The sequence below is a fragment of the Chiloscyllium plagiosum genome, unplaced genomic scaffold (assembly GCF_037043375.1).
Source record: "Chiloscyllium plagiosum isolate Xiang-an unplaced genomic scaffold, Cpla_swu_hap1 HiC_scaffold_3, whole genome shotgun sequence".
In the NCBI taxonomy this organism is placed as follows: domain Eukaryota; kingdom Metazoa; phylum Chordata; class Chondrichthyes; order Orectolobiformes; family Hemiscylliidae; genus Chiloscyllium; species Chiloscyllium plagiosum.
In genome coordinates, this window is record NW_028270141.1 from 8386952 (window position 1) to 8405804 (window position 18853).

Consider the following 18853-nt stretch of genomic DNA (forward strand, 5'->3'; position numbering starts at 1 on the left):
AACACTGCGGGCAATTTAGCATGGCCAATTCACCTGACCTGCACATCTTTGGACTGTGGGAGGAAACCGGAGCACCCGGAGGAAACCCACGCAGACACGGGGAGAATGTGCAAACTCCACACAGTCAGTCGCCTGAGGCGGGATATGAACCCGGGTCTCTGGCGCTGTGAGGCAGCAGTGCTAACCACTGTGCCACCCACTTGTTTCACTTTTGTAAACTTAGACACACAGTAAACAAAAATGTACTAATTTTGTTCACACGTAGTTAAAGCTGATTTTTTTTGTGCCAGCTTTCACCTTATGACTCTGTCTTTATGTTCAGTTCTGGATGTATGATTTCTAACCTGATACCTACATTCTTAATTATGTAGTGTCTTTCTGGCACAAAATGTTTAGCCACATTTGAAATCCCTAGGCTGAGGAGCTTGGTGGGTGGGAATCTCCTGTTTCCAACATCATTGCAATTGGGTGGGACTTATGCCTTTCACCAAGAGATTACTGCAAACAAAAGCCTTATTCTGAGTTGTAATGATTGGAATGAGGGCTATGTGGGTCTCACTGACTATGGGATCCTTTATTGGGTTTGTTAACATGGGCTAATCAGGCAATCCAGGCTACTAGATAGAAACAGGAAATCACAACCTGAGTGCTGGGGTAAATATTAAGCACGACTGCTGGCAGGCAGTAGTGTGAGGCTTTAAAAAAAGTAAAAGAAAAAAAAGAAAAAAAAAAGAAAAAATAAACAGGAGTGCCAGAGGTTCTGTTCACTCTGAGAGCTGCCTCTGAGGGAACTGGATCAGTGTGGAGTGAAGGACTCTGCTCTTTAAAGAGAAGAGGAGACTTATCTTGTTGGTGTCTTCGCATTAAGGAGAAGTTTATTTTGAAGTTCTTTGTTTCTTCTTCATATAAAAAAATAAACAGGAAATCACAACATGGGTGCTGGGGTAAATATAAGCATTGCCGCAGTTAGGTGGTAGTGTGGGGGCAAAAGAGAGAGAAAAAAAATAAAAAAGAAGTAAAAAGAAAAAAAGAAAAAATATAAACAGGAGATTCAGAAAGTTTCTTCAGTCTAGGGACTGGCTCTGAGCTGGCTTGGAGCCCATGTACTATGCATGCTTAAATAAAGGGTGACTTAGTGACAGGATTCCATTTCCTGTGTAGTTTAGGTTCATTTTCAGCATTTCTACAAGAGTCAAATACCACAGTACGTGAGCAAAATCTGGGCAAAAGTGCTGAAGCAGCAGAACAAATCCCAAATAGGTTTCCATTTTCTAAAACATAAACCTTGGCCTAAATTGTTCACGTTGCATTTCCTCAGCATCTATCCTTGAAGAAAAAAATATCAGAAGGACTTTGTTGTTCGAATGTTTCTCAATAATAAACTTGCCTACATCAGTCTAAGTAAGACATTATATCAAGACATTAATCATTATGCCTTTTGGTTCAACACATGACTAAAAATTGTGCACAGGCAGAAAATTTTTACTTGAAATAATCTGTGGATGACATCTGCAATAATTAAAATCAACTGAATAGCACAAATGGAAGATATCCCAAAATCTATCATTAAAAAAATTGTGACCGGTTCCACAATTCTTCTTTCATGGTCTAATCTGCTTCCTTACATTTGGAGCTGAAAGAACACACAAAGGAAATGCTTACAGACCCATATGTTGGAAGTTTTGTTTGATTTATAGTGCAACATGTCTCATCTGTTGGACTGTCATTGCATTAAGCTCACACACAGCCCTGATCCAGCTCAGTCTTGTCTTTACAAGTATCATGCTGTTAATTGCATTATATCTGCTTTGTAATTTTTTTGTGTCCATCCATCTGTTAGACAGTCCTCAAAGAGTATTATGGAAATTTTCTTTCATCTTCTATAACATATTTCTCCTTTACTGTACACTAAGAGCAGACATATCAACAGAACGGATTGATGATTCCTTCAGTCAACAATTGGAAATGCAAACAAAATATCCAAATTAATTTAAAATCTGAAGTGATTGAGTTCTTCAGTGTTGTGGTTTCATTCATCACTTGACCCTGTTAGGGAAGTATAGATGAAAGGATTAATAATGTTCTGCCAAAACGTGGACATTGGTGGTGCTATGAATCTGATACTTTTCAATTTAGTGCGATCTTAAGGTTCTGGGAAGAGGATGAGATGGGCAATGATTCCTACTTTCAAATCAAGGGGAATGCATTAATAGATAACACATTTAAGTTTGTAGTTTTGGTAAATCTCCATACAAGCAATACAATACATTCTAACAACATTACAGAGTCAATTTTACAGTGATCAGCATGGTTATTTCACTTCTGGCAAGTTGTAAGAGGAACTATTTAGTGAAAGACTGTGTACGACAGAGGGTGAAAAAGTGCAGATGCAAGAAAGTCAGTCATCTGGCTCAAGAACAAGCTCAAGTGCTCCTTCAACTGCTGTGCCAAGGAATTTGAACATCACAGGGCTTGCATACAAATGTACTTTAGTAGTTCAAAAGCAGGATTGTATGGGGTCATTTAAGACTGTGCCATGCAGCTTGCACACTTTAGATCTCTTCAAGGCCGAAAGCCTAACCCACATCTGTGCAATGCTTCATTACTGTCAGATCAAGATGTAGATTGCTGCAGAAAATGTGACCATTCTTGGGCTTGATAAAGTAAAATATGCATAATTATTGAGAAAGAAATAATCTATGAGAAGGTTGCACCATCCACAGCTAACTAAGGAAGTCATAGGTCATACCAAATTGAAAGAAAAGCCAAACAATGCTGTGAAGAAGATTGCAACAAAAAAAATTCAACAAGCAAAGAATAATGACAAAATAATATAGAGGAGAAACTGGCAAGATATATAAAAACAGATTTTTCTGTGAGTATGCAAAGAAGATAAGAATGGCTAAAGTTGATCCCTTAGAGTATAACGCTGGTGAGCTAATATTACAAAGCTAAGAACTTACAAAGGATTTCCATAAATGTTTTGTAAATGTTCATAGTTGAATACACAAAAGGTGTCCCATTAATAATAGATCATCAAGGGAACAAAGAAACTTAAAACAGTCACTAATTCCAGAGAAAAATTACTTGGAAGACAAATGAGGCAAGGGGCAGATAGATCAAGGCGATCTGTCTAAATCCTGAGGCAAGGTTTCTTAAAATTAGGATTGCAAACGGTGGTAGAGTCACGACTGGATTATTCAGGTCATGAGATCCAAAGCAGCAATAGTTTCTGTTGTGCTCCAACCAAGTGCTACTGATGCAAGGAGCCTTTACATCCACATGTTTTTTAATGGTGGCATGGTCTAACTGGCCAGTCTTCCAAATGAGCAAATGAATTAGGAGTAGAAGTAGTTCATTTGACCCATCAGGATGCTCCATCATTCAATAAGATCATGGCTGACTGGTCTGCGTTCTGGATTCCACATCCACACCTACTCCCGATTTCCCTTACAAAAACTATCCACCTTTGCGTTAAAAATATTCAATGACACTGTTTCCAGCACCTTCTGAGGGGAAGAGCTCTAAAGTCACACAACTCTCAAATAAAAACATTTCAATTTTCTCTGTCCTAAAAAGGCAAGGCCTGATTTTAAAACAGTGGCCTTTAACTTACCCAGAAGAGAAACATCCTGTCACGCTCATTCAGGATTTACATACTTCAAGCAAATTACCCCTTACTCTTTTAAATTCCAGTGAAAACAAGCCCAGCCTGTCCAATTCATCCTTGTAAGACAACCTGTTCATTCCAGATATCAATTTATGAAACCTCCCCTGAACTGCCTCCAATGCATCTGTGACCTCCTTTAAATAGGGAGACCAAAGTTGCACACAGTGTTTGAGATGTGCTCTCAGCAATGCCCTGTGCAATGGAAGCAAAACATCCTTACTTTTATGCCCAATTCCTCTCACAATAAAGGACAACACCCCATTAGTCATCTTAATTACTTGGTGCATCCACGTACTCTTGTTTGTGACACAGCAACTCGAACACTAGACAACTCTGCATCTGGAATTCTACAGTCATTCTCCATTTAAACAGTGCTCTGCCCTTTTTATTCTTCCTGAAAAAGTAAACCACTTTATATTTTCTCACGTTGAACTCCACCTGCCAGATTTCTTTCCACTCACTTGACACGTTTCTGTCAAAGAATTCCAATAAATTGGCTAAACATGACACCCCTTTGACAAAACCACGCTTACTCTTCAAGATTACCTTGAGATGTCCAGATGTCCAGTTATAACTTCCTTAATAGTTGGTTCTTCAAGACATGATTCTTGGTTTTGAATAGCCCACTGAAAAGGTATCTGCTTTACTTTAAAATTATTTAAAATACAACAGATTGAACTGTCTGTGCTCTTACGTCTTTCTATATCCCACACTGTCAGAGCCTTCTCATTCATTATGGCTGCAGCACAGCTCTCAATCTGGTAAATGTGAAGGATGTGCCATCTTTGCTTTAGACATGAAATATAATAAATCCTCTGTCTTGGCAAGAAATGCTCTGCTCTCAGTGTTTGAATGCATTGTGGAGTGAAGGCCAGGCTATATGATGAACCTGTTTTGCGGTAAGGTTGTTGAAGTTTCCTCCTGCCAGGTATTTTAATTTGGGGTCTATAGAAAGAAGCTCGGCCCTAATTTCCCAAAAGGATGGTAGTCATTGCTGAATTGTGAATATGAGATGGGCAGCTGAAAACTCCAATGGACCTGGAACTCTCCAAGAAAGTACCAAACACTGAGTTGGAGTTGGGGAGTTCCAACTCACTTAATAGTTAGCCATGGAAAGGAAAACTGCTATCTATAGTACGAAACAGACACCCCTTCCTCTTGCATCCTGAAACTCCTTCCCTTGCCCCCCACTGACTCCATGGAATCCCAAACAAAATCCTGGACCCAAATCTACTCTGAACAGCGACAAGCACCTGAAGACCCTGACATCATCCCTAATATCAATAGACAATATGGACAATAGGTGCAGGAGTAGGCCATTCTGCCCTTCGAGCCTGCACCACCATTCAATATGATCATAACCCTTGATTCCACTATCCTTGAGAGCTCTATCCAACTCTTTCTTAAATGAATCCAGAGACTGGGCCTCCACTGCCCTCTGGGGCAGAGCATTCCACACTGCCACCATTCTCTGAGTGAAGAAGTTCCTCCTCATCTCTGTCCTAAATGGTCTACCCCGTATTTTTAAGCTGTGTCCTCTGGTTCGGCAGTCACCATCAACAGAAACATATTTGCTGCCTCCAGAGTGTCCAATCCTTTAATAATCTTATATGTCTCAATCAGATCCCCTCTCAGTCTTCTAAACTCAAGGGTATACAAGCCCAGTCGCTCCAGTCTTTCAGTGTAAGTTAGTTCACCCATTCCAGGAATTGACCCCATGAACCTAAGCTGTACTCCCTCAATAGCCAGAATGTCTTTCCTCAAATTTGGAAACCAGAACTGCATATAATACTCCAGGTGTGGTCTCACCAGGGCCCTGTACAGCTGCAGAAGAACCTCTTTGCTTCTATACTCAATCCCTCTTGTTATGAAGGCCAGCATGCTATTAGCCTTCTTCACTACCTGCTGTACCTGCATGCTTACCTTCACTGACTGGTGTACAAGAACACCCAGATCTCTTTGTACTGCCCCTTTACCTAAATTGATTCCATGTAGGTAGTAATCTGCCTTTCTGTTCTTGCTACCAAAGTGGAGAACCATACATTTATCCACATTAAATTGCATCTGCCATGCATCTGACCACTCACCTAACCTGTCCAGGTCACCCTGTAATCTCCTAACATCCTCCTCACATTTCACCCTACCTCCTAGCTTAATATCATCAGCAAATTTGCTAATGTTATTACTAATACCATCTTCTATATCATTAATATATATTATAAAAAGCTGTGGTCCCAGCTCTGATCCCTGCGGTACCCCACTGGTCAGTGCCTGCCATTCCGAAATGGAGCTGTTTATCACTACTCTTTGTTTCCTGTCAGCCAACCAACTTTCAATCCAAGTTAGTACTTTGCCCCCAATACCATGCGCTCTAATTTTGCTTACTAACCTCCTATGTGGGACTTTATCAAAAGCTTTCTGAAAGTCCAGGTACACTACATCTACTGGATCTCCCTCATCCATCTTCAGAGTTACATCCTCAAAAAATTCCAGAAGATTAGTCAAGCATAGTTTCCCCTTCATAAATCCATGCTGACTCTTTTATCTTCTTTTATGCTGAAAGCATTTAATGGTTCTATTGAAATGTAGCCTCATTTTTGTCACTGCATTCAGTTGCACTCGGGAGATGAGTTCTGGCCTGAGTTTGGGAGCTGTGCTGGACCAAGCTGAGGTGGAGGAGCACTCCAGAATGTCTGAGGCATCTGTTGCAGTAGGAGACAGTGGCAGCTTATTTGCTGCTTGCCAAAACTCTTCGAGAATCCCTCTCAATTGAAAGTCTGGAAGCCTCTTCAGTGATTGTAGTGCAGGATACTTGGGAGTAACAGCAGAAACTGTGTTTCGCTGATTTTAAATGAATATGCTTATAATTGCCCATATTGGCAATTGTAAGAAAGGATGCAATTTGTGTCAATTCACTATGAGGAAAAAGCAGAGTATTGGATGGTTGTGGGATGGAGACAAGAGAGGTGAATGGAGAAACTGCAAACCGCACCGATAAGGAAATTTCTGCCCCTATGCTCTCTGGAAATCATAGCATGTTAGGCAGTATCTGTGGAGAAAGAGGAAGCTAACATGTCGACTCAAGATAACTCTTCATCAGACTCTTCACCATTAAGAGTGGTATAGTTGCTCGGCTATTATTCTCGAGACCCACGTAATGTTCTGGGGACCTGGGCTTGCTTCCTGCCACGGCAGGTGGTGGAATCTGAATTCAACAAAAATCTGTAATTAAGTTTTAACCATGACCGTTGTTGACTGTTGGGGAAAACCCATCTAGTTTTTCAGGAACTATAGCTGCCATCCTTACCTGGTCTGGTCAACATGTGATTCTAGACCCACATCAGTGTGGATGACCTTTAACTGCAATAAGGATGGGCAAGAAATGCTGACATAGCCAGCGATGCCTTCATCCTGTGAATGAACACGTAAACAATAAGATACAGTTTTAATGAATTTCTACAGCTGTTGTCTGATAAACACAGGGAATCGCTATGTTCACTGGGCATTATTCACAATGCTACTGCTCCAGAGGGAAATAAATCCTTCTCAGTATCACTACTGCAGCACTTTATTTCATAATTTATTTTACAAATATGTCAGTGCCTATAACAATTAAACAATACTTTCCACTTTTGGAAATATCTTACTGACTGGTTTGGTCTTAACATGTTTCTGGTCAGGAGAGACCTGATAAATGTGAATTTGAGAAACATAGCAGGGTGATTTGACTGTATATTGTAGTAGCTTCCCTTATTAGTATTTGGCAGAGTTCCACCGATGCTTTGCAACAAATCAACACTGGTGAGTGGTGTTCCACAGGGCTCTGTTCTTGGGCCTCTACTCTTGTAATTTTTATTAATGACTTGGATGAGGGGATTGGAGGATGGGTCAGCAAGTTTGCAGACGACACAAAGGTTGGAGGTGTCGTTGACAGTATAGAGGACTGTTGTAGGCTGCAGCGTGATATTGACAGGATGCAGAGATGGGCTGAGAGGTGGCAGATGGAGTTCAACCTGGATAAATGCGAAGTGATGCATTTTGGAAGGTCGAACTTGAAAGTTGAGTACAGGATTAAAGACAGGATTCTTGGCCGTGTGGAGGAACAGCGGGATCTTGGTGTGCAGGTACATAGATCCCTTAAAATTGCCACCCAAGTGGACAGGGTTATTAAGAAAGCATATAGTGTTTTGGCTTTCATTAACAGGGGGATTGAGTTTAAGAGCCGTGAGATCTTGTTGCAGCTCTATAAAACTTTGGTTAGACCGCACTTGGAATACTGTGTCCAGTTCTGATCGTCCTGTTATAGGAAAGATGTGGATGCTTTGGAGAGGGTTCAGAGGAGGTTTACCAGGATGCTGTCTGGAATGGAGGGCTTATCTTACGAAGAGGTTGACTGAGCTCAGACTTTTTTCATTGGAAAAAAGAAGGAAGAGAGGGGACCTAATTGAGGTGTACAAGATAATGAGAGGCATAGATAGAGTTGATAGCCAGAGACTTTTTCCAAGGGCAGAAATTGTTAACATGAGGGGCCATAGTTTTAAACTGTTTGGCGGAAAGTATTGAGGGGATGTCAGAGGCGGGTTCTTTATGCAGAGAATTGTGAGAGCATGGAATGCGTTGCCAGCAGCAGTTGTGGAAGTGAGGTCATTGGAGATATTTAAGAGACTGCTGGTCATGCATATGGTCACAGAAATTTGAGGGTTCGGACATGAGAATCAATGGTTGGCACAACATTGTGGGCTGAAGGGCCTGTTCTGTGCTGTACTGTTCTTTAGATTGAAAACCAAAACAAAACTAATGAACTAAAAGTAGACTGTGAATGTTAACAAATGTTAGACCATAAAAATGACCCTGATATGAAATAGATTTACTCACACAGTAAATGGATATAGATACAAAACTGAAGAACAATCACAAATATTTTGAAAGTGGTTGTAACTAAACAGTCATTCTAGTGAATTATTTTTCAAGGTAAAAACAATAACTGCAGATGCTGGAAACCAGATTCTGGATTAGTGGTGCTGGAAGAGCACAGCAGTTCAGGCAGCATCCGAGGAGCAGCGAAGTTGATGTTTCGGGCAAAAGCCCTTCATCAGGAATAAAGGCAGAGAGCCTGAAGGGTGGAGAGATAAGCTAGAGGAGGGTGGGGATGGGGAGAAAGTAGAATAGAGTACAATAGGTGAGTGAGGTAGGGGATGAAGGTGATAGGTCAGGGAGGAGGGTGGAGTGGATAGGTGGAAAAGAAGATAGGCAGGTAGGACAAGTTATGGGGACAGTGCTGAGCTGGAAGTGTGGAACTAGGGTGAGGTGGGGGAAGGGGAAATGAGGAAACTATTGAAGTCCACATTGATGCCCTGGGGTTGAAGTGTTCCGAGGCGGAAGATGAGGCGTTCTTCCTCCAGGCATCTGGTGGTGAGGGAGCGGCGGTGAAGGAGGCCCAGGACCTCCATGTCCTCGGCAGAGTGGGAGGGGGAGTTGAAATGTTGGGCCACGGGGCGGTGTGGTTGATTGGTGCGGGTGTCCCAGAGATGTTCCCTAAAGCGCTCTGCTAGGAGAAGTCCAGTCTCCCCAATGTAGAGGAGACCGCATCGGGAGCAATGGATACAATAAATGATATTAGTAGATGTGCAAGTAAAACTTTGATGGATGTGGAAGGCTCCTTTAGGGCCTTGGATAGAAGTGAGGGAGGAGGTGTGGGCCCAGGTTTTACAATTCCTGGAGTGGCAGGGGAAGGTGCCAGGATGGGAGGGTGAGTTGTAGGGGGGCGTGGACCTGACCAGGTAGTCACGAAGGGACGGTCTTTGAGGAAGGCGGAAAGGGGTGGGGAGGGAAATATATCCCTGGTGGTGGGGTCTTTTTTGGAGGTGGCGGAAATGTTGGCGGATGATTTGGTTTATGCGAAGGTTGGTAGGGTGGAAGGTGAGCACCAGGGGCGTTCTGTCCTTGTTACGGTTGGAGGGGTGGGGTCTGAGGGTGGAGGTGCGGGATGTGGACGAGGTGCGTTGGAGGGCATCTTTAACCACGTGGGAAGGGAAATTGTGGTCTCTAAAGAAGGAGGCCATCTGGTGTGTTCTGTGGTGGAACTGGTCCTCCTGGGAGCAGATACAACGGAGGCGGAGGAATTGGGAATACGGGATGGCATTTTTGCAAGAGACAGGATGGGAAAAGGTGTAATCCAGGTAGCTGTGGGAGTCGGTGGGTTTGTAAAAAATGTCAGTGTCAAGTAGGTCGTCATTAACGGAGATGGAGAGGTCCAGGAAGGGGAGGGAGGTGTCAGAGATGGTCCAGGTAAATTTAAGGTCAGGGTGGAATGTGTTGGTGAAGTTGATGAATTGCTCAACCTCCTCGCGGGAGCACGAGGTGGTGCCAATGCAGTCATCAATGTAGCGGAGGAAGAGGTGGGGAGTGGTGCCGGTGTAATTACGGAAGATCAACTGCTCTACGTAGCCAACAAAGAGACAGGCATAGCTGGGGCCCATATGTGTGTCCATGGCTACCCCTTTGGTCTGGAGGAAGTGGGAGGATTCGAAGGAGAAATTGTTTAGGGTGAGGACCAGTTCGACCAAACGAATGAGAGTGTCGGTGGAAGGGAACTGTTGGGGACGTCGGGAGAGGAAAAAACAGAGGGCTTGGAGGCCCTGGTCATGGCGGATGGAGGTGTAGAAGGATTGGATATCCCCCACCTACAAGATGTTTATAAAATGTAGTTTATTTTTGTTCAATTTTAAAAACATAACAGACATACAAGAGTATATTAATGCAACATATATTATTCAAAAAGCTCTTACATTTTATATGATACATATGCTAAGGCTTTATAACAACTTTGCTATATCCGTACATAACCAGTCTGTTAGCATTTGAGCCATCTCTAAATTTGCATCCAAAACAAAGGCATGGCGAATTCCTTTTTGGCAGAGATGAATGGTTCCTTCAGGAAAGCTTTTCTTCATATCTTCATAATATGTGATTGGACACCAGTGATCATTATATCCATAGTAAAAGATAAGCTAAAATGGAGACACAATTGCAGTTCATCAGGAAAGTTTTGATTCCCAAATACAGCTACTTGTTACATGGAATTTAATTCAGAACTGAGCTAGTTTGAAAGCATTTTAGGGCAAGATGTTCCAACCATTAATGGAAGACTATGCGATGTTTAATCTGATGACATTAGGAGAAACAAGTAAACTACTGTACTTTGAAATCCAGATTTTCCCAAGCTCAATTTCTAAAGAAATTAAATCTCTATATTTAATTTAGTACATTTGGCACATAAGTTTTTTCAATTCTACACTAACGATCTGCAAATTATTTTACTGTGTTGGCTTTAATAAAGGTTACAAATGTAGTTTTATACATTCATTACACATGAAATTACTGGAAACTTCACATCTGTAATTGTAGAGAAAATTAAGATGAAAAGAATGATTTACAACATACTTTATTTGAAATTGGATTGGAAAGTCCTCTGAACTGAAATCAACATTCAGTAGTTTGGTTTAGGAAATTCCATTTGGAAAATGTCAAAAGATCCCTGCAAAAGGTTTTGTGGAAGATTTACTAGAGTCTGCTGTACATAACTCAGAGGATCATAATTAACAGAAAAGTACAAGTTGAAAGCTGTAATTAGGCAAGAATATAGGCAAGCTATTGGAGAAAAGTTCCTTTTTTACAAGAAGTTTGGTTTTTCATTGATAGGACAGATTCAATGAGTACATTCAAGAATAATCAAAGTAAATTTACACATAAATTGTTATGTGATATGGCTCGATTTTTCATTACAGTATTAAGACAATGCACTATGGTATTGCTGGGAAGAAATTAACCAATATTTATTGCAGCTGTCATAGAAACAAGTGTCCAAAGTTCAGAGGTCACAGCATGTCCTGATTACTCGGTATATGAACAAGATACTGTTTAAAATATTGTGAGAATACATCACTAGGCACGGCTTGTACTTATGATATCTTAGCAATGATATTATTTTTAGACAAATCTAGGACATTCTTGGAATCCAAAATGCTCATCCATTTAAACTTAATATCGGAAAGAAAGCAGAAAAACGTTTAGCTGGTATTTCTCTATTCTCTGTAAGTAAGGGCACTGACTTAAACTATGAGCTAATAATGTAGAAATTTCAAATCAGGATAAGTAAAATTGGAACTGAGTTGATAAGAGCAATACCAAAGAACAGTGAATGCAATTTGTGCCAGGATTTGGCATAATGGGAATATAATGAGGTGAGTATGGGGTACTGCTTGATTTTTAAAAATATGCAGGGACGTGTGCATTTCTGATTAAGCCAACAATTACTACCCATCCCTAATGACCCTGGGAAAGGTGATCATGGATGCCTTCTTGAACCTATGCACATAAACTGGAACAATAGCTGAATTTAGGATGTGGACTAAATTACAGTAAAGACCTAAAGCATATGACTAAATCTAATTATTTCGCCAAGGCTATTATCTCAATTGAAAACTATAAACAGAAAATTGAGTGATATTTCCAACTTAAACCCCAATTAGTTAAATACAAAACAATAACATTGACAGTGCAGGTGAAGTGCTGTAGCTGCAGCATTTGGCAGCTGGTTGACATTAGTGCGATCCCCAAAACCCACACCTGCAGTTAGTGTTTGCAGATCGGGAAACTTTAACTCAGGGTGGAGTGTGAATCCAAGCTTCAGAAGCTATGATTCATCAGTAAGGGTTAAAGTTATGTGATTACTTTATTCCAGGAGGCAGTTATACCCAAGAAATTAAGGCCTTCAGATTTAGCCCAGGTTAAGGGACTAAAGGAGAGCCTAAGTGAGAAAGATTTGGGGATATCCAGGAGGTAGCAAAGCAAAGGAGGAGGCTCAGTCTTTGCAATGACCAACAGGGAAAGGATCTTGTCGCCTGTGTGTACAAGGAGAAAGTGAGGACTGCAGATGCTGGAGATCAGAGCTGAAAATGTGTTGCTGGAAAAGCGCAGCAGGTCAGGCAGCATCCAAGGAGCAGGAGGATCGACGTTTCAGGCATGAGCCCTTCTTCAGGAATGCAAGAATGCAAGCCCTTCATCATTCCTGAAGAAGAGCTCATGCCTGAAATGTCGATTCTCCTGCTCCTTGGATGCTGCCTGACCTGCTGCGCTTTTCCAGCAACACATTTTCAGCCTGTGTGTACAAGACCAGGGATTCAAGGGATGATGGACAAACCAAACATATTACCTTGGTGCAGGAAGCCATTTAAACTGGGGAGTAAAATAAGGAAAGGACTAGTTGTGGGGAACAGCATGGTTACGGGATAGATACTGTTCTCTGCAGCTATGTGAGAGTCCACATGGTTGCATTTTTCCTTGCCAGGTATCAGGGCTAAGAACAAGTCTTCAGGCTTGGAGAAGAACCACTGCAAGATCCAGTTATCATGGTTTATGTAGGTATCAAGGACATCGGTAGAAGTAACTAAGATGTTCGCCTGAGGAATATGAGACCCAGGAGGCAAATTAAAGGCTACAAAGAAAATTGAAAAAACTTCACAGAGCTTGGTATCCTGTCACCCATTTAACCCTTTATTTGCACATGGAGGACCTTGACACTGATCCAGCTCCATCAGGGCCAGCTCTCAGAGTGAACAGGATGACTGACACTCCTATTCTTATCTGTCAGTCAGGGCTCTCTGATTGGACCAAATTCACAGCTCCAATCAGGGAACTCATATTCTATGAGGTCCATCTGGCTGACCTCATTACAATCACTACAATAATTATTGCTGGTTCATAAATGAACCATGAACAATTGTCATACATTCAATACCATCAGAGATTCATAGATGGCTCACAGACTGGGCTGCAAGAAATGGTTTTCAAATCATGTACACTGGTACTTGGAAATGCAGCAACACTGTTGGGAGAGCTTTCACCCAAATCACACTGCAACCAGAGTGCTGGTGCATTAAAATTCTTCTACAGCCATAGTTATATAAACTAAATTATACATTGAAGTTCAGGTAAGGGGAAATCTATAAAGTTATAAATTCGGTGGCATAGTGGTTCAGTGGTTAGCACTGTTACCTCACAGTGCCAGGAACATGGGTTCAATTCCAGCCTCGGTTGACTGTCTGTGTGAAATTTGCACATTCTCCCAGTGTCTGCATGGGTTTCCTCCAGGTGCTCTGTTTTCCTTCCACAATCCAAAGAAGTGCAGGGTGGGTGAATTAGCCATGATAAATTGCCCATAGTGTTCAGGGATGTGTAGATTAGATGCATTAATCAGAGGTAAAGCCAGACCAATAGGGTAGGGGAATGGGTCTGGGTGGATTGGTGTGGATTTGTTGGGCCAAATGGCCTGTTTCCACACTGAAGGGATTCTATTCTGGATAGCTAATTAATAAGATCAGAATAGGGAAACATTGTAAAAAAAAGTCAAAATTAAAGATAGCATATTTGAAAGAATGCTTCATTTATGACAAGATAGATGAACTATAGATGCCATGAATACAAATAATTAGGTATGATACAGACATAAAACCAAATCTGAAATTTGAATATTCAGGGATACTTGGCATTTTAAAAAGACAAGCACAAAGGAACACGAGCTGGAGAGGCTTTGATAAGAAAGGGTGAGAAAAATAATCTTGGCTTGGGAAATCAAGATGAAGAACCAATTCAGGTGAAGATTAGAACGAAAAGCAAATAAGTTACTACTGATAACTTCACAAGGTTGGTTACTGAAATCAAACTGTTGGATAGAGCATAAATTAGTACATAATAGGAGCTTGCTAAAATGGTAATGCAATAAAGGTGGACAACTTGAATCTTAAAACATACATTAGAGAAATCAAATTGGCAAAAGAAATGAGATTACTTACAGTGTGGAAACAGGCCCTTCGGCCCAACAAGTCCACACCGACTCGCCGAAGCGCAACCCACCCAGACCCAGTCCCCTACATTTACTCCTTCACCTAACACTACGGGCAATTTAGCATGGCTAATTCACCTAACCTGCACATCTTTGGACTGTGGGAGGAAACTGGAGCACCCGGAGGAAACCCACGCAGACACGGGGAGAATGTGCAAACTCCACACAGTCAGTCGCCTGAGGCGGGAATTGAACCCGGGTCTCTGGCGTTGTGAGGCAGCAGTGCTAACCACTGTGCCATCCACAAAGTAGTAATGGATTTTTTTTAGATTAGATTTCCCACAGTGTGGAAACAGGCCCTTCGGCCCACACCGACCCTCCGAAGAGTAACCCACCCAGACCCCATCTCCCTCTGACTAATGCACCTAACGCTATGGGCAATTTAGCATGACCAATTCACCTGACTTGCACGTTTTTGGATTGTGGGAGGAAACAGGAGCACCCAGAGCAAACCCACGCAGACACAGGGAAAGCGTGCAAACTCCACACAGGCAGCCACCCGAGACTGGAATTGAACCTGGGACCCTGGTGCTGTAAGCAGTGCTAACCACTAAGCCACCGTGCCACCCATCCACCGTGCTGCCCATTTTGAGGATGAGCTCACAGAGAGCATTTTGGATAATTTCTTTGAAGAATACGTTGCAGATGTTACCAGGGAACAGGCTGTTTTGTATTTGGTAATGTATAATTAGATTGATTAATAAATGATTAATGATTCTTAAAGCATCCTCAAGGGAAGGGTGATGAAAACATGATGAATTTCATATTCAGTTAGGGGAGTGAAAAACATGAGGCTGAAACTAGTTTCCTGAACTGATATACAGCCAATTATAAGTTTATGAAGAAAGATTTGTCTAAAGTGGAGTGTGGAAATAGGTAAGCTTACAATAAGCAGTGGAAAATATCTAAGGAAATACTTTGGATATCTTACTGGAGATAAATTGCATTAACTATGAGATGGATGACCCATCTAAGGAAGTTAAGGATGGGATCGATTTAAAAGAAAAAACATACAAATTGGCAACGATCAATTCAGAAGATTGGAAATCATTTAAAAACCAGGAGATAGCAAAAAAAAATAAGGACACAATACAGATTACTGAGGGCAAACAGGCAAGAAACATAAAACTTCCAGTAAGAGATACTACACGTATATGAAAATGAAGAGAGTGGTGGCTCAGTGGTTAGCACTGCTGCCTCACAGCACCAGGGTCTCGGGTTCGATTCCGGTCTCAGGTTTGATTCCAGCCTCGGGCGACTGTCTGTGTGGAGTTTGCACATTCTCCCTGTGTCTGTGTGGGTTTCCTCCGGGTGCTCTGGTTTCCTCCCATAATCACAAAGATGTGCAGGTCAGATGAATTGGCCATGCTAAATTGCCCATAGTGTTAGGTGCATTAGTCAGAGCGAAATGGGTCTGGGTGGGTTACTCTTCAGAGGGTCAGTGTGGACTGGTTGGACCGAAGGGCCTGTTTCCACACCATAGGTAATCTAATCTAATTAAAAACTCAAAGAACTGCGGGTGCTGGAAATCAGAAACAAAAATAGAAATTGCTGGTAAAGCTCAACAGGTCTGGTAGCTTTGGTGGAGAGAAATCAGAGTTAACGTATCGGGTCCAGACTGAAGGATAGTAAATATTGTCCCCTTGTTCAAGAAGGGAAGTAGAGACAACCCTGATAATTATAGATCAGTGAGGCTTACTTCGGTTTTTAGAAAAGGTTACAAGTGATAGGATTTATAATCATCTAGAGGGGAATAAGTTGATTAGGAATAGTCAACACGGTTTTGTGAAGGGTAGGTCGTGCCTCACTAACCTTATTGAGTTCTTTGAGATGGTGACCAAACAGGTGGCTGAGGGTAAAGCCATTGATGTGGTGTATATGGATTTCAGTATGGTGTTTGATAAGGTTCCAAATGGTAGGCTATTGCATAAAATACGGAGGCATGGGATTGAGGGTGATTTAGCGGTTTGGATCAAACATTGGCTAGCTGAAAGAAGACAGAGAGTGGTGGTTGATGGAAAATGTTCATCCTGGAGTTCAGTTACTAGTGGTGTACCGCAAAGATCAGTTTTGGGGTCACTGCTGTTTGTTATTTTTAAAAAAGACCTAGAAGAGAGTACAGAAGAATGGGTCACCAGATTTGTGGATGATACTAAGGTCGGTAGAGTTGTAGATAGTGCTGAAGGATGTTGCAGATTACAGAGGGACATAGATAAGCTGCAGAGCTGGGCTGAGAGATGGCAAATGGAGTTTAATGCAGAAAAGTGTGAGGTGATTCACTTTGGAAGGAGCAAAAGGAATAAAGAGTACTGGGCTAATGGTAAGATTTTTTGTAGTACAAATGAGCAGAGAGATCTTGGTGTCCATGTACATTGATTCTTGAAAGTTGCCACCCAGGTTGATGGGGTTGTTAAGAAGGCTTACTGTGGGGTAGCTGTTATTGGTAGAGGGATTGAGTTTTGGAGCCACGAGGTCATGCTGCAGCTGTACAAAACTCTGGTGCTTCTGCACTTAGAGTCATAGAGATGTACAGCATGGAAACAGACCCTTCGGTCCAACCCATCCATGCCGACCAGATATCCCAACCCCACCTGCCAGCACCCGGCCCATATCCCTCCAAACCCTTCCTATTCATATACCCATCCAAATGCCTCTTAAATGTTGCAATTGTACCAGCCTTTCCCCTCTCACCCTAAACCTATGCCCTCTCGTTCTGGACTCCCCGACCCCAAGGAAAATACTTTGCTTATTTATCCTATTCATGCCCTTTATAATTTTGTAAACCTCTATAAGGTCACGCCTCAGCCTCTGACGCTCCAGGGAAAACAGCCCCAGCCTGTTCAGCCTCACCCTATAGCTTAAGTCCTCCAACCCTGGCAACATCCTTGTAAATCTTTTCTGAACCCTTTCAAATTTCACAACATCTTTCCGATAGGAAGGAGACCAGAATTGCACACAACATTCCAACAGTGGTCTAACCAATGTCCTTATAGCCACAACATGACCTCCCAACTCCTGTACTCAATACTCTGACCAATAAATGAAAGCATACCAAATGCCTTCTTCACTATCCTATCTACCTGCGACTCCACTTTCAAGGCGCTATGAACCTGCATTCCAAGGTCTCTTTGTTCAACATTGCGTACAGTTCTGGTCACCGCATTATAGGAAGGATGTGGAAGCTTTGGAAAGAGCTCAGAGGAGATTTACTAGGATGTTGCCTGGTATGGAGGGAAGGTCTTATGAGGAAAGGGTGAGGGACTTGAGGCTGTTTTTTTAGAGAGAAGAAGGTTGAGAGGTGACTTAATTGAGACATATAAGATAATCAGAGTGTTAGATAGGATGGACAGTGAGAGCCTTTTTCCTCGGATGGTGATGGCTAGCATGAGAGGATGTAGCTTTAAATTGAGGGGTGATAGATATAGGACAGGTGTCAGAGGTAGTTTATTTACTCACACAGTTCTCTATTACCAAGGAAATCTGCCATCTTTACCTGGTCCAGTCCATATGTGACCCTAGATCCACACAAATGTTACTGGCTGTGAACTGTCTTCTGAAATGACCTCGCAGGTAACTCAGTTCAAAACTTATTAGGGACAAGTGGCACTTGATGGCATTGTCAGTGATATCCATAAACCATGTAAGAATTAAAACAAAAACTCATCTGGACAATTTGTGAGAATATCAGTTTATGACAGGGGAATGCTTTAACACTAATGGTTGGAAAGTGGACTCTGATTGGTTGACTCTGAATGCAACAAATAATGATGATTTTTTTGGTCTTTCTTGGGATTTTGGTGGTGAATTTGTCTGTTTCAATGATGATTCTTACAGTGGGATGGGGAATTCAATTCTGATCAAGGTAAAACTTGAAAAGGAAAATCAATTCAAATTAAAGAAACAAATCTCATTTCTATTGTTGTCAATTATCTACAATTCTTTGGATTATAAAGCTGGATATTATGTAGAATCATGAACCCCGACAGTACATTCACTTCAGGAAGTGGAGTGGAGGACATGCCCCTGTCTGCAGCAATGGTGCTCAGGTGAAGCTAGTTGAGAGCATCACGTGCCTGTGGGTGACAACCACCAACAATCTTAACCGGTACATCCACGTAGGAAAACACAACAATGCCTCTACTTCCTCAAGACGCTAAGGAAATGCCGTATGTCAATAAAGACTCTTACAAATTTGTATAATTCACCACAGAAAGCATCCAATCTGGATGTATCACAGCGTGGTAAAGCAACTGCTCTCCCCAAGACCGCAAGAAACTATA

At 41.9% G+C, this 18853-nt stretch overlaps 1 protein-coding gene across 5 annotated transcripts in view; it reads right to left on the reverse strand.

Moving 5' to 3' along the window:
• Window positions 1-8519: 8519 nt before the first annotated feature.
• ldah (lipid droplet associated hydrolase) overlaps window positions 8520-18853 on the reverse strand; it is a 272745-nt gene continuing 262411 nt past the window's right edge. For all 5 annotated transcript variants that reach the window (XM_087977367.1, XM_087977362.1, XM_087977379.1 and 2 more), the window contains one exon: window positions 8520-10680. In XM_087977367.1, coding sequence (XP_087833493.1) covers window positions 10486-10680 — 195 coding nt within the window. In that variant the 3' untranslated portion in view covers window positions 8520-10485. The remainder of the gene's footprint in view (window positions 10681-18853) is intronic.